At 48.4% G+C, this 18769-nt stretch overlaps 1 protein-coding gene across 1 annotated transcript; it reads right to left on the bottom strand.

Annotated features, from left to right (window-relative positions):
* Window positions 1-10770: 10770 nt before the first annotated feature.
* LOC122368758 lies at window positions 10771-12291 on the bottom strand. The gene has a single exon (XM_043342989.1). The coding sequence runs from the start codon at window positions 12289-12291 to the stop codon at window positions 10771-10773; it is 1521 nt and encodes a 506-aa protein (XP_043198924.1).
* Between the last annotated feature and the right edge of the window lie 6478 nt (window positions 12292-18769).

Here is an 18769-nt window from a genome sequence, read left to right as displayed (position 1 = left end):
GAAACATCTGCTACCGTCTACCACCCAGATGTTGCCCAGATGAACGGAGCTCTCCAATATCGCGGTCAGCATGATAGGGCGCAATGTCCCTTCTCTATTCATTTCATACCGTGCAGCCATGAACTAATTTTCGAGAACGAGAGAATGCTGTTTTGATATGTGCGCTTGGCACATTTTCATACGTTTCGAATCAATCGGAGGTCGAGCTTAATTAGGGAGATTATTGCAATTAAATGTGGTAGTGGACTCTTGAGCATACGCGGTAGGTCACTACCAAAATTGATGGCATTCTGGTCACAAATTTCCCACGCATGATCCTGGAAGTGGTACATGGAGTTTCCGGGGCAGGCCTATACTGTTTTGAGATGGCATATTTCCATGACTTAGGTACGTGAAGCGTCATGAGGGAATGTAGGTCGTGGAGGAAAACTGGATGCCGTGCATGGACATAGAGGTGCATCTTTTATTATGACATCATCGGTATCGTAAAAAATTGTTTTCGTATCGTAAAACTACAGTGCACTGGACTGCCGATTGTAGGTTTTGTATTGGTGCGACATCCTCACATCAAACCAATCACGAGAAATCAATCCAGCACATTCTTTACTTTTGCGGACGCCTTGGCAGCCTAGTTTTCTGCAGGAAAAGCGCTTGGCTTTCCTCCCCTATGCTTGGCCCGAGTAAAAAATCTGTTCGATTTCGCCAAAACTAGGTTGCTCAGTAAGTATCGGTCAGGAGTTTTGCTGGGAGTAACTAGCCATGTTGATTATAGCTTATCATGAACTTTCATAGCAGGCGTATGAAGTGTTAACAATAAGCATCTCTGGCAAAATATAGTGGTTCTTTACACCTGTCCCTCGGCTACCTACCGGCTACCACAGTGATGCCCGCCCGTGGAAAGGATTGGATATCATTCCATGGTAAATGAAACACGTTTTTACCCGAAGTAAAATTGGTTTAGTTGCATCTAGGTAAAGGAGGCTCTTTGTGAATCGTAAAAGTTAATTGGAGTACGCGGTAGGAACATGCAGACATGCACGGCGTTGCAATTCCATTGACTAGGTATAAGGAAAATGTCGGACTATGCAATTAAACGTTGCGCATTCTTAGGGAAACGGATGCATCTGCTGAAATTCCGGTGGTGTCAAGTGTTCGTGAGTCAAATTTCCGCTCCAGTTATAGGTATACTGAAACTCACTGTTTCTAAGTTTCAAGTACGGCCCTGATTTCAAGTTTGAATCAATTAAGCCATCGAATGCCACGTCATATGACCGTTAATCGCGTCTTTGTGCTCTTGAAGCTCGTGATGCTTGGCGAGAATACTCTTGCAGGCCTAGAAATATCTTGTAAAACTGTCAAACATGTACTGCGATATTCACGTAAAACCTTTGGAGGGGAGCGTAAAAATGCCCTTCCCGGCACGTCGACGATTAAACTCCAACGCGTCTTCAACACTCAGTTAGCACACACACACTCACCCCTCAGTGTTGCCGTTTTGGTGAATAATTCCAGCATGCTCGGCCAGCTCCCCGGTGTTTCGGTCACGCTCATGTCCAGGACATTACCAACCAACGTCAGACCAACTGAACGTGCCTGTAGGAAGACCACGGCTATTCCAACCACGAATACCGTCCCTGGCCAATCACAATGACCCTGGACAGGACGGTCTTTCCAGGCGTTCAGACGTTTGACCGTCCCCTGTCCTCGAGGGTTGTGTGGGATTTCCAGATGGGTAGATGTCCGTCCTGCACCCCGGGTGTAGTTTTGGGATGCTGTCGAGTTGGAAATCAGAGGGGAGCGATGTGTGGTTTGACCGTGACCTGCAGGGGACTAGCGGAGGGGATCTGGTCTCAGACTGACCTTAATACCTTCACCTTGTGGTGGCTTCAGTGTCATGATCACGGTGTCTTGTTGGTGCGGCGGTGAATGCCGCCTTTTGTTTTGTAGAACGAGGATCAGATCAGTGGTTTGCTGAGGTCAAGTGCTCTCAGATCTGAGCCTACCTGAGCACGCAAGGGGCACATTCGGAGTAATTAAAATAGGCGGGGATCTATCCCAGCTGTCAGCCTTGACCGACTTCTTAACCCGTGAGCAATGCTGTCTTCTGTGGAATCCCGTGTGATTGTATTCCATATCGGCCGAAACCGCAGATGCCTAACCGCCCGAGCGAGCTATGACGTAGTGGGTAGTCAGATATGACCGAACGATTATGACATCATTCACGCTGCCCGTTCAGAACCGGCTTATATATTGCTCTTCCGGCACGTATGGCAGTAGAATCGTTGTAATGTTATGTAGGGCGAACTAAAAAGGCCTCCTTTTGGTTTATGCGAAGGTTTATGCGACACTTAAGCCTGAAACAGACTCTTTCCGCAGTCAGGAAATCGCATGCGAGAGCCTATTCAAATACATGGAAGCACGCTCGCATCAAACGCACGCACCTCCGGCAAGCGATTGATGCGAGAAGAATTATAATGTATTTGAATAGGCTCTCGCATGCGATTTCCTGAACGCGGAAAGAGTCTGTTTCAGCTTTTGCACAAAATCAACTTTCATAAATATCATTGCCTTACTATAATTTTCAACTTTTAATTACCATCGTATTTTATATTTATCATGGCATGATTCACCAACTAAATTGAATAAGACACATGCACCATGACCGACAATTTTATTCATGAAGCAGCAGACACATCCCCTGTATGGCATCATTTCGCTCATTATATTCTGCACTTCAGAATGTGCAACACAGATTGAGCAACACTCATTGCAACCATGCAGCTGTGCGCCCCCGTGACCAATCGCCTTTAGCACCGACAAATCAGCGCCTCGGTGTGGCTACACAGCCACGGCCGGATCCGGGAGTCGTTCACGCAATGTTCCCTCGGGCGCGGCGAGGCCCCGTGAGGGTCGATGTATGATGCCGGACCTGCCACTCTGTCCCCTCTCCCCTGGCTCACACACACGCCACATCGTCGCAACTCGCGGCCCACGCTGGGTCATGGACCGGGGTCAGTGCCACGGACGGCGACCCGGATCTCGTTGACCCTCCCTCCCCGCTCCCTCCCCTCCTGACCTTCCCCGGCACCTTCCCGGAGCCACGCACACACGCACACACACATTCTGCGCCGGAGACTGCGTGTCATGGTCGAACAGTTCTCAGATCCGCCTGTGTCCGGTTCACTGCGGTCAGGGTCGGCCACACGCCGCGCGCACAACAGTGTGGGGCCAATGACACTGCCCTGAGGAACACCGAACGCCTCGGGCGGTCCCAGCGGCGTCCTGTTATTGTTGTTGAGATTGGAGGACATGCTTGACCGCCCTCCCTCCCTCCCTCCATCCCCCTTGCTCGGTCCAGGGGTGTTGAACAGGGAATCCCGGGTAGGTACCCCACCGTAGACCACGGCGGCCGCTCAGTACGTCAATCTCAAGGTCGATGAGTCAGTGTCTGACCTACTGAGAGACGAGGCAGCGCGGGGCGGGCGCCACCTGCGCAGACGAGACGGGCTCCCGGACGGATGCCGGGGGGGGGGGGGGGGACAGGGGGCTGGTTGGTGGTGTTGGTGGGTGGGGGGAGTCAGGTGAGGAAAATCCGGTGGGCGGCTGGATGCAGTGTGACGACGTGTGGCGGAAACGACGGCAACGTCACGGAAGTTAAGATTTAGGAAATGAGTAATAAAGGTATTCTGGAAATAGGCCGCTGTGACATCTGTCACATGAATGATAAGAGAATTATTGGTATTGTTGTATTTGTTACTGTATTTTTAAACATTTTACCTGATGTTTGAATAATATCTAAGAAGGCCCTGGCCCCTACGCTGCATGCACGCTGGGCCGGCGGGCCGGAAAAGCGCTAGAAATACCCCCAAGAGTGACTTTCCACAATATGAACAAAATATGTATCATTCAATCCCAAATTGATCAAAGCATACGATTCTGATGCCATTTTTGCCCTAAGGTCGAAATTGAGGTGGTCAGTTGTCACCAAACACAACACTATTTAGACTCGCTAGTGGCCACCACATTTGCCGATTTTAATGCCAATCTTTAGTTGATATTTATTAGTTGACCAGTTGTCGTTTTGAACGCAATTTTCTGTCAGACTAGTTCAGGGCACTGTTGTTCACTGTACCAACAACATTCTTACATATTGCATCGCTTTTCTGCAAGATAAGCTAGCTTTTTGCAAGCAGCTGCAAGACCTAAATAAAAATCATATCTAAATTTTTAAATAGACTTTTATAAAAACGTTATTTCGAGCGGCTAAAAATGAACATCTTATACTAGCCTCTGATTACTGATCTTTCGTTACATATAGGTGCTTTGCTGCTTTTCCCTGCTACTTTTCGAGATAGCGCCAGTAAACCACATGATGTAGGGGCAATTGTCACCTCGCCGCTCTACTGACGGCCCGGCGCTCTTTAAAGCGCTGAAATTTATGAAAAACGAATGCTTATCATCTGAATAAAATATATGTCCCTGAGCTCAGAATTGATCAACGCACACAATGCTGTCAAAATTTTTGGGCCAAAGTCAATAATTAAGTCATTATGAACCCCCAAACACAAGTCAGTGATAATCAATAACAGCTTGCTTTTTAGTTAGACTTTTTGGGAAATGTTATTTCGAGCCGCTAAAGATGAGCATGTCATGTACACAACTAGTCAATTGTCTGCCATGCCCTATTGACGATTATTGCCTATTACTGCTACTTTTCGAGATACCGTCTGCTAAGTCACCTGATATAGGCAGCTGCTATGCCACACTACCGCTCAGGATAGCACGGCGCCTGCTGTGACCTGACCGGGCAGCAAAGTATTCCCAACTTACGTAACGATACAGGTACTTACTGGAAGGTAGCGCTCAGTTCATGCTATGTTAAGGTGCCGTCCTGTAACAGATAAACATTATGTACATGTATAGTGATCTCACGGTGAGATAACTGTTTGTCCAAATATTTAACATCTTCATGTTCAAATATTTTAATGTTAAATATTTGGACAAATTTATCTCACCGTGAGATCACTATACATGTACATACATGTTAGCATGAACTGAGCGCTACCTTCCAGTAACTAGTAAGTACCTGTATCGTTACGTAAGTTGGGAATGCTTTGCTGCCCGGTCGCGAGTTTCCTAAGTGTGGAACTATATTTACTCACCCGTCGATTCTCGGGCTCTGATTGGTGACTTTGGTCGGGGGCTGACGCTTATAGCATGACGTCACTCACGTACTCGGCTGGACCAACGGCGCTGCGCAGACGCGCCGAGCCAATTCAGAGGCTCTCAAACTTAATTGTACAGATCCTGTGCATTGAATCGCGAAACTTCGGCGAATTCGCCTGAGTTTGGAAGCCTCTGCCGGAGAACTGGAAAAGGCCGGATTATTCGCTGGACAGTGGAAAGCGCAGATGGCGATTGACGGTGCCAAAAAGATGATAGGGAGAAAGGAGTTCAGCAGTGAATTATATGCCTGTGCTTGTGCATAGCTGAGTAATTAATTGTAAAATGAATAGGTAGGCTTGGAAGAAATGCAGCGTAGTTTAGCCGAACCAGGGGTATTCGCCGAGTGGCGAGTTATGTAAGGCGGAAGGGTCGCAAGTCATTTGTTTCCATGAATGCACGAATGAAAATGTAAAGCGTAATGTTAAGTTGTTAATTCAGTGTGGTTGGTCATCTGCTCAATCTATTTCTTCTCTGCATAATGCATTCGCCACTAATTCATTTTAAGAGGCACTGGGCTGCGCCGCCTGTTGATCAGTGTTGCCGCGGCCAGATTTTACAGCGTACCAGGATCGCATCCAAATCGTACCAGATTGGCTGTTTCTGGCTCTATACCGTACCAGATCGTTGTAGGTCAAAATATTTTTGATTCAGTACTATAAAAATAGCCATAATTTCGGTATGTTCATGCCAGTAAGTAATGTATGACCCATTGACCCGGTAATTCACCCATTCGTCTCCCCGCCTCGCCCGTTAAAGACAGAAAGGCGCTCTTCTGAAAGCCCGAATTGTTTTTTTTTTTAATCGGACCTCCCTCCAACGGGCACTGTATTCCATTTACAGGAGGGCTCCTCCTCCTCCTGGCCCTTGTTCCCCACCCCCCAGGCTACGGCTGAAGTGGGAGCCCTACCCCACACCAGGTGACGCAGCCAGGGACGACGCCCCGCAGAACGGGAGGAACCGGGGATCGAACCCGGCACCCCCCACACCGCGGGACGACGCCAATTAACCGACTGCGCCACCGGGGCCGCCATATACCTAAAATTGGCCTAAACATAGAAAAATCGAAATCCTGCCTTTGAGAGGGGGTACTCCTGGGGGGGGGGGGGTGGGGGGGGGCACTCCAGTTGAGACTGGCGAATGGCGATTGCACCCAGGATCCTAACATGCAATGAAGGAGTGAAAATTGCCACAGCCACAGTAATATGCCAGTGACTATGGAAAATTGTTTTTTTGGGTGTCATTTAGTTTTCTAACCAAATCGCACAATCTTGGACACTGATTCAAATAAGATTCTTTCCTTAGCTATTTGACCGTCCACGCAACTGGCCTTGGACACAAGTACAACAACTGCCTCAGCCTGCAGCCGGCGGACCGTCCTTGGCAGCCGGCGTGGCGCGCGAATTTTACACTTGTTTACTTCTGCTATCACACAACCGGAATAGGTATTAATAATTCCGAATCCGATGCATGATAAGTTATGATAAGAAACACCATCCTTCCTGACTTGAAGAATTGTTAAGAAATATTAAAATGCCAAAAAAATGCATTTCGGCGAAAAAGTACCAGATTTCGTTCCGGCGTACCTCCGTACCAGAAAGGTCGAAAAAGTACCAGATCTGGTACTAAAGTACCAGGACGGCAACACTGCTGTTGATTCTGAAACACCAGTGAATTCATTTGCTGTCGTCACAACAATACGAATCGTGCAGTCATGCGCTAGGGGTCCGCCAAGTTTGAGTGTGCTGCAGAGTGCAGACTGGGCCGCCGAGAATATAACATTCCCGTCTCCCTGGGCGAGCGGCGCATTAGAGCCGAAGGAAACTGCTTCAGTTTTGTTGTGGGGAGGATACCCATGTTTGAAAATTATGTTCGGGAATGATGCGATGTGGAAAAGGTTTGTTGAATAGAGGGCTGTCAAGCAGATGCAGATTTTCTCATTTGCTTACCGATGCAACGCGAAAAAGACGAAAATGTTGCAATTTTTAAGGGCTAAGTCTAATTAAAGATTAGGGACTTCGTGAATAATGCGTATTGACCGCGACCCAGCTATTTGCCATTGGGTAGGTAGGTACTAGGTAGGGACCTACTCATTTGTGAACAGAACGTTCCACCACCACTCGCCAGAAATTCAATGAGCAGTTGCTTATCTTAAACGTTTGAGTGCACCTAACAACCTTTACAAATGACGTCCTCCCTTTTAATGGTTTGCGCGAAGACACAAAGCCATTATCAACCAAACAATGGCAGAATCCATTGAGAAGTGTGTCAGATATGCCCCCCCCCCCCAATTCTCAATCCACTAGCATAGCATACACTAAATGTAGGTACACGCACCTGTCCTACATATTAGGTATTTGAAGGACTTGATAGCTGATACACACGAAAGAAACGCAATGCGCTAAAATTAAATGCAATTAACTAGCTGCAGCAGAAGTATGGCGTCCGATGCCTCTCCGCCAAGTTAAGACCATGCCAATCTCGGCAAGTCTGCCGCCGCGCCGGCACTGGCCGTGGTGTGACGTCATTCGCTCGGCACGTCGCCTATAGTTCCACACTTGGGTAACTCGCTGCCCGGTCAGGTCACAGCAGGCGCCGTGCGATCCCGAGCGGTAGGGTGGCATAGCAGCTATATCAGGTGACTTAGCAGACGATATCTCGAAAAGTAGCAGTAATAGGCAATAATCGTCAATAGCGCATGGCAGACAATTGACTAGTTGTGTACATGACATGCTCATCTTTAGCGGCTCGAAATAACATTTCACAAAAAGTCTAACTAAAAAGCAAGCTGTTATTGATTATCACTGACTTGTGTTTGGGGGTTCATAATGACTTAATTATTGACTTTGGCCCAAAAATTTTGACAGCATTGTGTGCGCTGATCAATTCTGAGCTCAGGGACATATATTTTATTCAGATGATAAGCATTCGTTTTTCATAAATTTCAGCGCTTTAAAGAGCGCCGGTCAGTAGAGCGGCGAGGTGACAATTGCCCCTACATCATGTGGTTTACTGGCGCATATCTCGAAAAGTAGCAGGGAAAAGCAGCAAAGCACCTATATGGAACGAAAGATCAGTAATCAGAGGCTAGTATAAGATGTTCATTTTTAGCCGCTCGAAATAACGTTTTTATAAAAGTCTATTTAAAAATTTAGATATGATTTTTATTTAGGTCTTGCAGCTGCTTGCAAAAAGCTAGCTTATCTTGCAGAAAAGCGATGCAATATGTAGGGGAAGCCGGGGGAAGCCCGGCATAGTAAGCTCTTTTTCATTTTTATTACATACCATACGTGCTGTATAAAATGTTAATATCCTGCTAGCTAGCTAAGTTCACTGGCCGTGTTTTCCCAAAAATTCGGTTTCGTGGAATAAGTATAAGGTTGAGAAAATCGAGTTTTAAAAAAGTGTTGATTTTTCTGGGGTAAGCCCGGCATAGGGGTAACGCCGGCCACCTCCCCAGCGCTTTACAACGAGTTGATGAAACCATTATGTGTTTTCCAAATATTAACGGAAAGTGAAATATTAAGGTACTGATTAGCTCTGGACATCTTTAGAGTTTATGTCACTACTGGTATTTTAGCTAGCGTCTACTACATATACAGTACAGGTCGATGAAAATCGTGATGCAAAATTGACAAAAAATGTGTATTTCAAAATTCCTTAAAATTTATTTTTCTTTTTACCTTAATGCATCATATTGCATATCATTCGACTCGGCTGATGAAGAAGAACACAACGACACCATTTTTGAAGCTCTAGCTTCATTGTCTGTCGCGTTATCTGCAAAAACGTAGTTTGACCCTAGTTGACCTTAAGTGACATGACTGGCTTTGTCTATGATAACATGTTTATTTTCGAAATTTATCTTTGATCTAGGTGTAAACCAAACCTGCTCAGTACCTATTATCTCATGGAAAACAGTGGTTTAGTGGCATTGCTCTCGGTTGGGGGTAAGCTTGGCCACTCGCCCGGGGTTACCCCAATGTGCTAATTTTTATTTTAGAACAGCGATATTCGAAAAAATGTCATACTTAAGCCAGCCTGCCTCGTCACCCCTCACTACAAACACTTAAACGGTCCTTACATAACATTCGTATAAATATTAGTACTGTATGGTATAACATTAACAGTGCAACATATCTCACTTTTTAGCTAAAAACCCTTAAAATATCATTTTTGCGCTATAACTTTAACAATATGCAATTTTTGTCAGCCTTAACTTTTTTGCTGGCGTTACTTTAGCTGCCACGCTGAAAGGACAAACAGTTGAGCATTTTATTGTGAATAATTTAGCCGGAAACGGGGTGGCCGGGCTTCCCCCGCGCCCGGGCTTCCCCCGGCTTCCCCTAAGAATGTTGTTGGTACAGTGAACAACAGTGCCCTGAACTAGTCTGACAGAAAATTGCGTTCAAAACGACAACTGGTCAACTAATAAACATCAACTAAAGATTGGCATCAAAATCGGCAAATGTGGTGGCCACTAGCGAGTCTAAATAGTGTTGTGTTTGGTGACAACTGACCACCTCAATTTCGACCTTGGGGCAAAAATGGCATCAGAATCGTATGCTTTGATCAATTTGGGATTGAATGATACATATTTTGTTCATATTGTGGAAAGTCACTCTTGGGGGTATTTCTAGCGCTTTTCCGGCCCGCCGGCCCAGCGTGCGCTGCATATAAATATTTTACGGGTTTATACGGGGTCAATTTTCTTTGCCTGCGCCACCAGACAGTAATGCCAATGGGTAATATGGAGTGGTCGTTATACCTAATTCTATCCACTGCTCCCACAGTCTACCATTGCAGCATTGTGTAACCTTCCCCATACATGCCGCAAGTTAACCAGCCTGTGAATACCGCAAGATCCGGGACCGAATGGTTCAGAATGCGGGTCGAACGCACTGAACCGTTTTAGTGCAAAAAGTAAATTGGTGATCCCCGGAAGCTTGTGAAAGGTGTTTGCAACTGAGCAATCTTTTGTCTTCCTATGCGGAGGGGAGCTCGATCTCGACAATGATGTGCGCTTAAAATAATCGAATTCAAATTGTATGCGATATGTATTTTGTCACAAGTCACATATCTCCAACGGCAATTAACTCGAAACAGCCTCAATCTGACAGCTGGGGCATTACACGATAGATCGACCAGGTCACGAGGTCACGAGATCAAACACGAAAATTTTGTAAAAACCAAGGGTGTAGATTTACTTAGATATACTTCTATGTTCATTGTGAACACATCCATATCTTAATGTTTTGCATTTTATTCTATTTCACTTAGATATAAGCCATCAAATATCGTCATGTTGCCTGACCTCAGAAAAATGCCGGAGGCTATAACTCCGTAATGCTTGCTCCGATCGAGCTGAAACTTGCAGAACTGAAATCAGCGCATCAGATAAACTTATGAACGTATTTTAAACAAAATCTGAGATGTACCTACCGTGTTGATTTTCACTTTTGCTGGTCGATCTATCATGGAATGCCCCAGCTCGCCTAGCCGCGGGGTCCTTTCGGAGCCGGAACTGAATATTCCTCTCGACGCTCCTCACAGCATATCATACGCCGGCGCCTGCCTGGTGGCGCAGTACACCACCCCTCGTACCGCCATGGCGACACAGAGGACGGCGGTGACACCTCCGAGCCCGGTGGCCAGCACTGGGTAACCCCAGAGGTCTGTAACCAGTCCACCGCCCACCGGTCCGAGCACGTTACCCATCGAGTAGGCCGCCCCGCAGATTGACGACACCAGCGCCTGGCCGCGCACGGTGCTCTGCAGCCCGCGGACGACGGACAGACGCACCATCAGCGGTAAGAGAGGCATGTAGGCGCCGACTTGGAACACCTCGCGCAGCGTCATCCCCACACCGAGTAGCAGCCGCGACGGCTGGAGACCGAATATCGGTGACGGAGGAATCAGCAGCACGCCAAGAGCGGTAGGCGCCAGACAGGCGGCCAGGAAGAGAAACGTGTTATCGACAGTGTCTGAAAGCCGTCCCCATACCGGGCTGGAGAGCGCATAACCGGCGAAAGAGCCCAAGAAGAAGAGGCTCAGTTCGGCCGGCTGAATGCCAAGGGCTCCGTGAACGTACGGTTCAATGTTGGGGTCCATAGACGTCCAGTTGAGAGCGGTGACGAAGAGAGTGACACAAATCAGCCAGTTGTCTGCTGATGAGAGCACGAGACGTAGCATCGCGCGGTACTCTTGATTTCCATCGCTTCTTTCCAGCTCGTCTTCGGTCTTCTTGACGTAACCTTCCTTCAGCTTGGCGCACTGTTCTTTTGTCTTGGCGTCATCTTCTCTAATTTTGGCGCTCCCTTTCTCCGTCTTGGCGCAACTTTCCTTCGTCTTGGCGTATTCTTCACTTGTCTTGACGCACCCTTCCTTTGTATTGGCACATGTTTCCTTCTCGTCCGGTCGATCCGTCACTGACGGCATCAGGAGCAGACTTACGGCGGCGGTGATCAAAATCAGTGCACCAAGAGTGTAGAACGGCGCCCCGTACCCTCCGGCGGAGTACATGGCGCCACCGAGCGCCGGTCCCAGACACAGACCTCCTCCATACATCCCTTCCACCAGGCTGATGGCCGAGTTCATACGACGCGGAAACTGGTTGATAATGATGGTTCGAGATGCCGTCAGACTGGCGGAGGTTCCGACGGCCTCGGCGACGCGCACTGTCACACACCAGGCTAGGAACGTAGATGGATATTCGACGTAAGTGAGCAGACCAAACAGCACCGTGGTAACTCCAGACAGCAGCAGACCGAGGGTGAATAGCCTCGTCACACCGAGTCTCGGTGCCAGCCAGCCGGCTGCGGGAAACGACAACATCTGAGCGGCCGCGAAGGAGCTGAAGACGGCGCTGGAAGCCGAGTTGGTCAGACCGCGTCGGTGTGCCTCGTGCGTGAAGAAGGGGGACGGGGTGACTGAGCAGCACCCGGATAAAAGGCTGCTGGCGGACAGACACGCCAACAGACCGACCGGCGACCAGGTGATGGAAGCTGTTCCGTCAGCCGACAGATTTTCGGAGACGGGAGCCGCTGTTGAGCTGCCAGGTTGAGACATGCAGACAGGGTTGTTTGTCGGTGGAGATTCGTCAGATACTGATGAGGGCTCATCGCAAGGTGACCCGGCTTCAGGGTGCGAGTTCGATCTAAGAGTGGAAGAGTTTACGAGCAGTGGTACATGTTCCGGGTCTTTGGATGCAGATCCCTTGTCTTGAGTCAGAATATTGACCATGATAGATCGAGACAGTAGCAAAGACAGTAGCCAGCGGTAGAGGTAGCAGTAGCGGTTGAAAAGCAGTAGCAAACAGCGATAGAAGCAGCAGTAGCGGAAGAAGTACCAACAGCCGAAACAGCAGTAACGGTAGATGCAGCAGCCGAGGCAGTAGCGGTATAAGCAGCAGTAGCAGTTGAGGCAGCAGTAGATCAGACGCAGCAGTAGCGGCAACGGTAGGAGAGCCCGAAACGGGTGCCGGTAGCACCATCAGGCCCGGCAGAAGCGGCGGCGACAGGGCGACGGTAGCACCGACTGTCGACGAACGGCGCACATCAACGACCACCGCACAGTGGCAGTGACCGTCTGAGACTGCGACTCAAAACACGTGCGCGTATTGCGCTGATAAGCTATGTGAATACACCCTTCGTGCCTCTATTCAGCCTGCGCCACATGTGCCATGGGCATTCCAGTAATTCTTTAGAGATTCGCGGCGCGACTGTCTAGCCCTTTACCACTTGTGATACAGGTGTAGGATTGACCTATTGTCAACCTTTCTGGTCCAACATGACGAGCGCACCCATTCCACGAAGTCATAATTAAAGCTGAAATTTATTACTCAAATAAGTTTTTTAGTGCTCAAAGCTCAATGTTAACGTGCCTTTCCTTTTTCGAATTTAAATTTATAGCTCATCAGTCATGTTACAGATAACATGCTGTTTACATTTTATGTCGTATATTGCCGAGAGCCCCTGTCCATCGCTCGAGCACCACCGTGCCGATGCAACTTAAAACCACCAGTTTCTATTGTAAAGCGTTCCGGCAGACAAAACCTTTATTCCGTCCATCCCAATGGACATCTCCAATATCCATCCATATGACCATAGTGTAATAAATAGCCACCATAATGTTATTTATTGCACTATGATATGACCTACACATAACACAAGACCCAAAAGTTTATACTAAATCTAAAAAGCTGCGCATCGGAGGGCGACAGACATCCTCACAAAACCTGCTTAATCATCGGTTGAGTGTAGGTATGCAGGGGAGAGTGAGGTAAGAAGCTCAGGTGGGGTAAGACGCACTTTCGATATAACAGGAAAACTGTTCATGCATATGATATTTTTAAGTTCTTGCAACGTTTGTTTCTGCGTTTTGTTCGTCGCGGCAAGATTTTCGGTTTGTAGGTGGTGTCGTTTGCAGGCCGTGAGCACTTTAATGTTTTGACATGTTCTGATGATATACATTTTTGTTTCATCGTTTTCCATCTAATATCTGGGAGAGGGCCTTCAAATTATGTTGCAGATGCATTTTGCCCATAACTCATAGAGGCGCTTTACGTGTTGCAACGAATTTGTGCCTCACGATTGAATCTCTTGAAAAAAATGGAGCTCAAAGACATTTGGTAGTTGAGGGTAAGACGCAACCCCCCCCCCCACACACACACAAAATTCACTGTCTGCGTCAGGGCTGCGGAGTCATATGCCTTTTCGACGCCTCCAAAGACCCCTACTCCGGTTTCCAAAAACAACCTCGACTCCAACTCATGGCTCCGATTGTCGACTTCGATCGACTCCACTCCGACTCAGAATCGGCAGACCCTGAATGGCTGCAAAGTTGATGGATTTTCGGTGGCTCCTACTCCGGCTCTGGCTTTACTTCCATAATGGACCCCGACTATAAGTTACGTATAAGGTAAGGTAAGAAGTAAGTAAGGTAAGTATAAGTAAGTATATAAGGTTAGTATAAGGTAAGACCCCGCCGGCGTCTTACCCACCCCGTGGGGTAAGTCGCCCGTTTGCAAGACTTTTTTAAAACATCTGTGTCGCTCACTACGTAGGTGATAATGCACAATTTCCAGCTCGCAAAGAAGGAGAAAGAGTTGGTCTATTTTAATGCACACATATCTCAATGGTGGATGCAATCTTGTGGAGAGTGTTTGCATTTTCCCTTAGGGGGGGGGGTCTTACCCCACTCTCCCCTATAACCCATAACAGACCAAGTGTAGACAACAACCACGTATAACATGATTCGTGTTATCTATGCAACAGCCGATAACAAAACAGTTTGGTAGGCGCTTCGCGAGAGCATGAGTCGTGCGTGTTTTTCGGTATTTGAAATTAGCATCAAAGGCGCTGGCAGAAGCGACCAGATAGCCCGCTGGAGGACAACGGGTGCCTGCTGCCGGCACTGGGGCAAGGTCAGCGCAGCTCAGGGCTATGACGTCATTTAGACGGAATTCCCTTGTCCAATGGGGCTGACGCGGGAGTGTGGTTGGGTGCATTCAAAGCACGTGGTGCCGCCCCGTGAGGTCTTCAGCAGTAAGGCTTTACCAAGAGAGTTTTTTATCGGGATGTGTCAAAGCAGCTTTGAGTCTGTTAGCTCGTGGTTGCTGAGGCATTTCGTTTTCCGCCACTTGCTGGGGGTGAGGTAAGGGGGAGGTGAGTTCCCAGCCGACAATATCTCAACAGCTAAGACTTTCCCGTTATAGCTTACAGCACCAACCCGCAGGCAGCAGTCAAAAAGTCATTTTTTTTTAAATGTTCAATGACAATCATCTTTCGAATAAAACGTTATGAAACGCTAAGTATGGATACCAATTCCCATTTCGTTCAGTGATCGTTTGACCCTAAGACGCTCGTCGACCAGAACTCCCGTCCCCCCGCCCGGTATATCCGGTCCCAGCCCATATCTCCCCCCCCCCCCCCACCCAGTGGTCCTGCGACCCTCTGTGCACGGTCCAACCGGCGTAACCGGCGGCTTCCGCTGCTGAGCCGGGTACTTTCACTTTCAGCCGCCGTCTAAGGCACCCCTGCGCGACGAGAGGACGAGAGGTGCCCAGCCCACTGTGACCTTGAGGTTCGCTGAGGGCTTCTGGGAAGGTGCTCAAAGGCAGGCACCCTGGTGACCCGACCGGGTCTCGGCTCCCGAATCAAAATGTCAATTTAAAATGACGTGATGCCGAGTCCGAAATGAAGCATCGACACTCGACAGGCTTTGGGTACAGTGCGTCGGAGAACCCAGTGTCTAGCTTGATGCTTAGTTTCAGAGATATTCTAAGTCCTAGGAGGGGGCGTTTATAGCCCTCTCCCCAAACCGAAGTCAATGGCGTGCTCGACTGAAGACTCAACTCAAGCACGGACTGATAAAAGATAGGGGAGAGTGGGGTAAGATGCCCAGGGTGGGAAAGACGCCCCACCCCCTCTAGCGGGGAAACAAAGAATCGGACCTGGAAATTAATGTTCTTAGCGTAAAGCGGAAGCCTGTCTTGTTAAGTGCACAAAAATTTGCGAAGCTCAGTTGGGCAACGGCTGGCTGGTGATTGCATGTTTTTTATTTGCTGCTTTCAAAAAATATTTTGGCGTCAAAACATTGTAAATATCAAAGAATGTAGATAATTTTTGCGTCCCTTGCTATAGTCGTGATACATTAACATGCGTGTACTGTGTCCCAAACAGTTTGTTTCAGGGTGTAGCTTTATGGCTAACAAATTGTGCTGATTTAATGTTACTTCGGTACCTTGGGGTAAGATGCCCCCTGTCCTGATGGGGAAAGACGCCCCCCTAAATCCGTAGGCTGTCCTTCAAGCAGCCCGTCAAATCATTTATTACATACTTGTGATGAGAGACAAAAGCCGATCTGGGACTATTGAGAGTCCAGTACGGTCGGGTGCTCCCCATGCCGGTCTCTCGGCCCACACAGCGACTTTTTGGGCGGCATCTGACTCTGAGAGCCCTCACGACAGCCTCTGTGGGCCCCATTATTGGCTCCAGGGCCCCTCACAACATCCTTTGAGGGCTCCCACGTTGGCTCCACGGGCCACGCTGGCATCTGAGGTCCCCACGATGGGCTCGAGGGCCCTCAAGCATCACGAAGACCTATAAGGGCCTCACAGTTGTCCGAACGCCACTACGGAGGCTTGTTTGGCCGCGCTGGACTATGATGGCCCTAACGATGACCTCTGAAGCCCCTTACGACTACTTTTGAGGGCCCTTACGATGACGTTTGGTGTCTACTGCAGGCTCGAAGGGACTACTGATTCGTTCAGGCGATTCACGTGCCTATTTATGTCACTTATAGTGCAGGGGGGCATCTTACCCAACGCCAGGGGGCGTCTTTTCCACCCTGTGGGTTAAGATGCCCCCTTTCACTTCTTCAGGAAAATGCTTAATAGCAAAAAAAGTTATCATACTTCAGGCACGAAAGTGTGATATTTTTGGAGAAAAATGATGTCGGCTTCCGTTGAAACTCCAAGTTTTGGCTTCCCGATCGTCTTTTTCGAATAATATATGGCATAGTCAAACCCTGGGCATCTTTCCCCACTCTCCCCTAAACATGAGGTAATGTAGATTTGGTGGTAGCGCACAAGACTGCTGGTTAGTCGACGAATGAATTATAGATACTGCTCGGTAGTCGGCCTAGTTACATGTCATCTCTCCCTATTGTCAGTGAAGTACGGAGTCTCTGAATCAGACCCCCCTCTCCCCCTGAGGTGTGCTGAGTTGCGAATCTACTGTACCTACACATTCTAATGGAATTATTCCGACCCATTGACCGAAGTGCGAATGGGATTGTGTCCGCCTAGTTCACGCTGCTTTCAACACATCCTGTAGCTCATGAATGAAGGAGCGCCGGTGGATCCGGGAGCGCCATGAGACAGCCATGAACTAAACATCTCCCTTCTCCACCCTCTAGACTTTATATACTGAGTCAGAGATGATGTCATAATGTTTGATGCCTCCTCGCTCATCCAATTCTGCTTTCGGTTACTGGGTTCGCCAGCGTAACAGATATTCATAATATGTTGATGTGTGGAAGCATAAAGTTTGTCGTGTACGACGCAACCACATGGTGCCTTTGTTTACCTAACTTGGTCCATGACTTTAAATTAACCCTCAGTGAAGTCGCGTTACGGCTCCAAATTCGTCTTTCAGTGGCTCTCCTGACCCCTCTCACACTCCCCACCGCATCGCGGTGAGGTTCACTGAACCGATCGGAGCAAGGGCGTTAGAAAGTACCCCGCCCCTCCTCCGAGACGACGCCCTTCTCTCCCTCCCCGCCGAGCACCTGCCTACTTGAGCGAGACCAACGAAAGACGGGGGAGTGGAGAGAGAGAGAGAGAGAGAGAGAGAGAGAGAGAGAGAGAGAGAGAGAGAGAGAGAGAGAGAGAGAGAGAGAGAGAGAGAGAGAGAGAGAGAGAGAGAGAGAGAGCACATCCGGCCGGGGAGAAGTTGGGGCGGCGACGTTAGTCTCACTACGGTCGATTTGCTTTCAAGTTACATACGGCTCTGGTGTGTGCCTTTGTGCGTGCGGCTGTGGGTTTATGGTCAGTGTAAGCGCGTTTGGGCAAACCACGGACGATGTATAGCCCTCATGTGGATAGGAGCGACCGAGAGCGAGAGAGCGAGGAAGAGGAGAGAGGGAGAGAGAGAGGACATGGAAACGAGTTTTATACCGTTTCTGATCCACAAAACCACAAATATTCAATGGGGCCCATATAATTCATTGGACATAAGAAAACTTATGAGACGAGAAAGAAGCAGCCTCACCATTCAGAAATCTTTTTTTTTGTCTGCTGCCAACACTATACGCACGCACTTTAGAACCGACCGTGTGATTTCAGATCCGGGATCGCCGAATGGTTGGGTAAATGTCCTAATGACCGAGGGAAGATTGGTGGGAAGGAGGGACGGAAAGGCAGAGGTGAGGAGGGGGAAAGGTAGAGACGAGGAGGACGGTCGGTGTTTGGAGCGGCGCCGGAAAACGAGTCCAAGGTCTTATGAATCCGGCTAGATCGGCACTCACTGAGGAGGGACCTCTCCTGGGTGAGGCGGTGGAACGGAATGGGCAGGTCCGGTCCGGGTGTCCTGTTGGCGATTTGGTAAAGAGGTTTCTGCCGTTTTTTGCCAGGTTTTTATCCCAGGTCGACTATTATGTAATAGGTTTTACTTAGTGTGATGGTTAGCGCGCCACGGGCGAGATGAACCTTTGAAAGATGAAAGATGCCAACATTTGACAGTCCATCACCCACCTCATAAAAGAGAAACTATCGATTAAACAAACCCTTCCTTGAGCCCAGCCGCGAAGCAATGTCTGCAAAAATGTAAGTCCAGCGCAATAATGCTTGGGCAAGTTCAGAATACAGCGGTCTCTTGCGAAGTCATAACCTCCCTTGTAAAACATTTTCTCCTGAATAAGCCGATATCGAATATTTTGCTCTCAATGGTGAATTTCGTGGGTGATAGCTTCCAATCCTCGATTAGGGGACCTTTTTAGTTTTTACAAAAGCCTCATGATCCCTAACGCTCAATCCCACAATGCC

Source organism: Amphibalanus amphitrite, unplaced genomic scaffold, assembly GCF_019059575.1.
Source record: "Amphibalanus amphitrite isolate SeventyFive unplaced genomic scaffold, NRLGWU_Aamphi_draft 000973F_arrow, whole genome shotgun sequence".
NCBI classification, from domain to species: Eukaryota; Metazoa; Arthropoda; class Thecostraca; order Balanomorpha; family Balanidae; genus Amphibalanus; species Amphibalanus amphitrite.
Note: the sequence above shows the minus strand (reverse complement) of the source record. Positions and strands in the feature narration are given on the sequence as shown.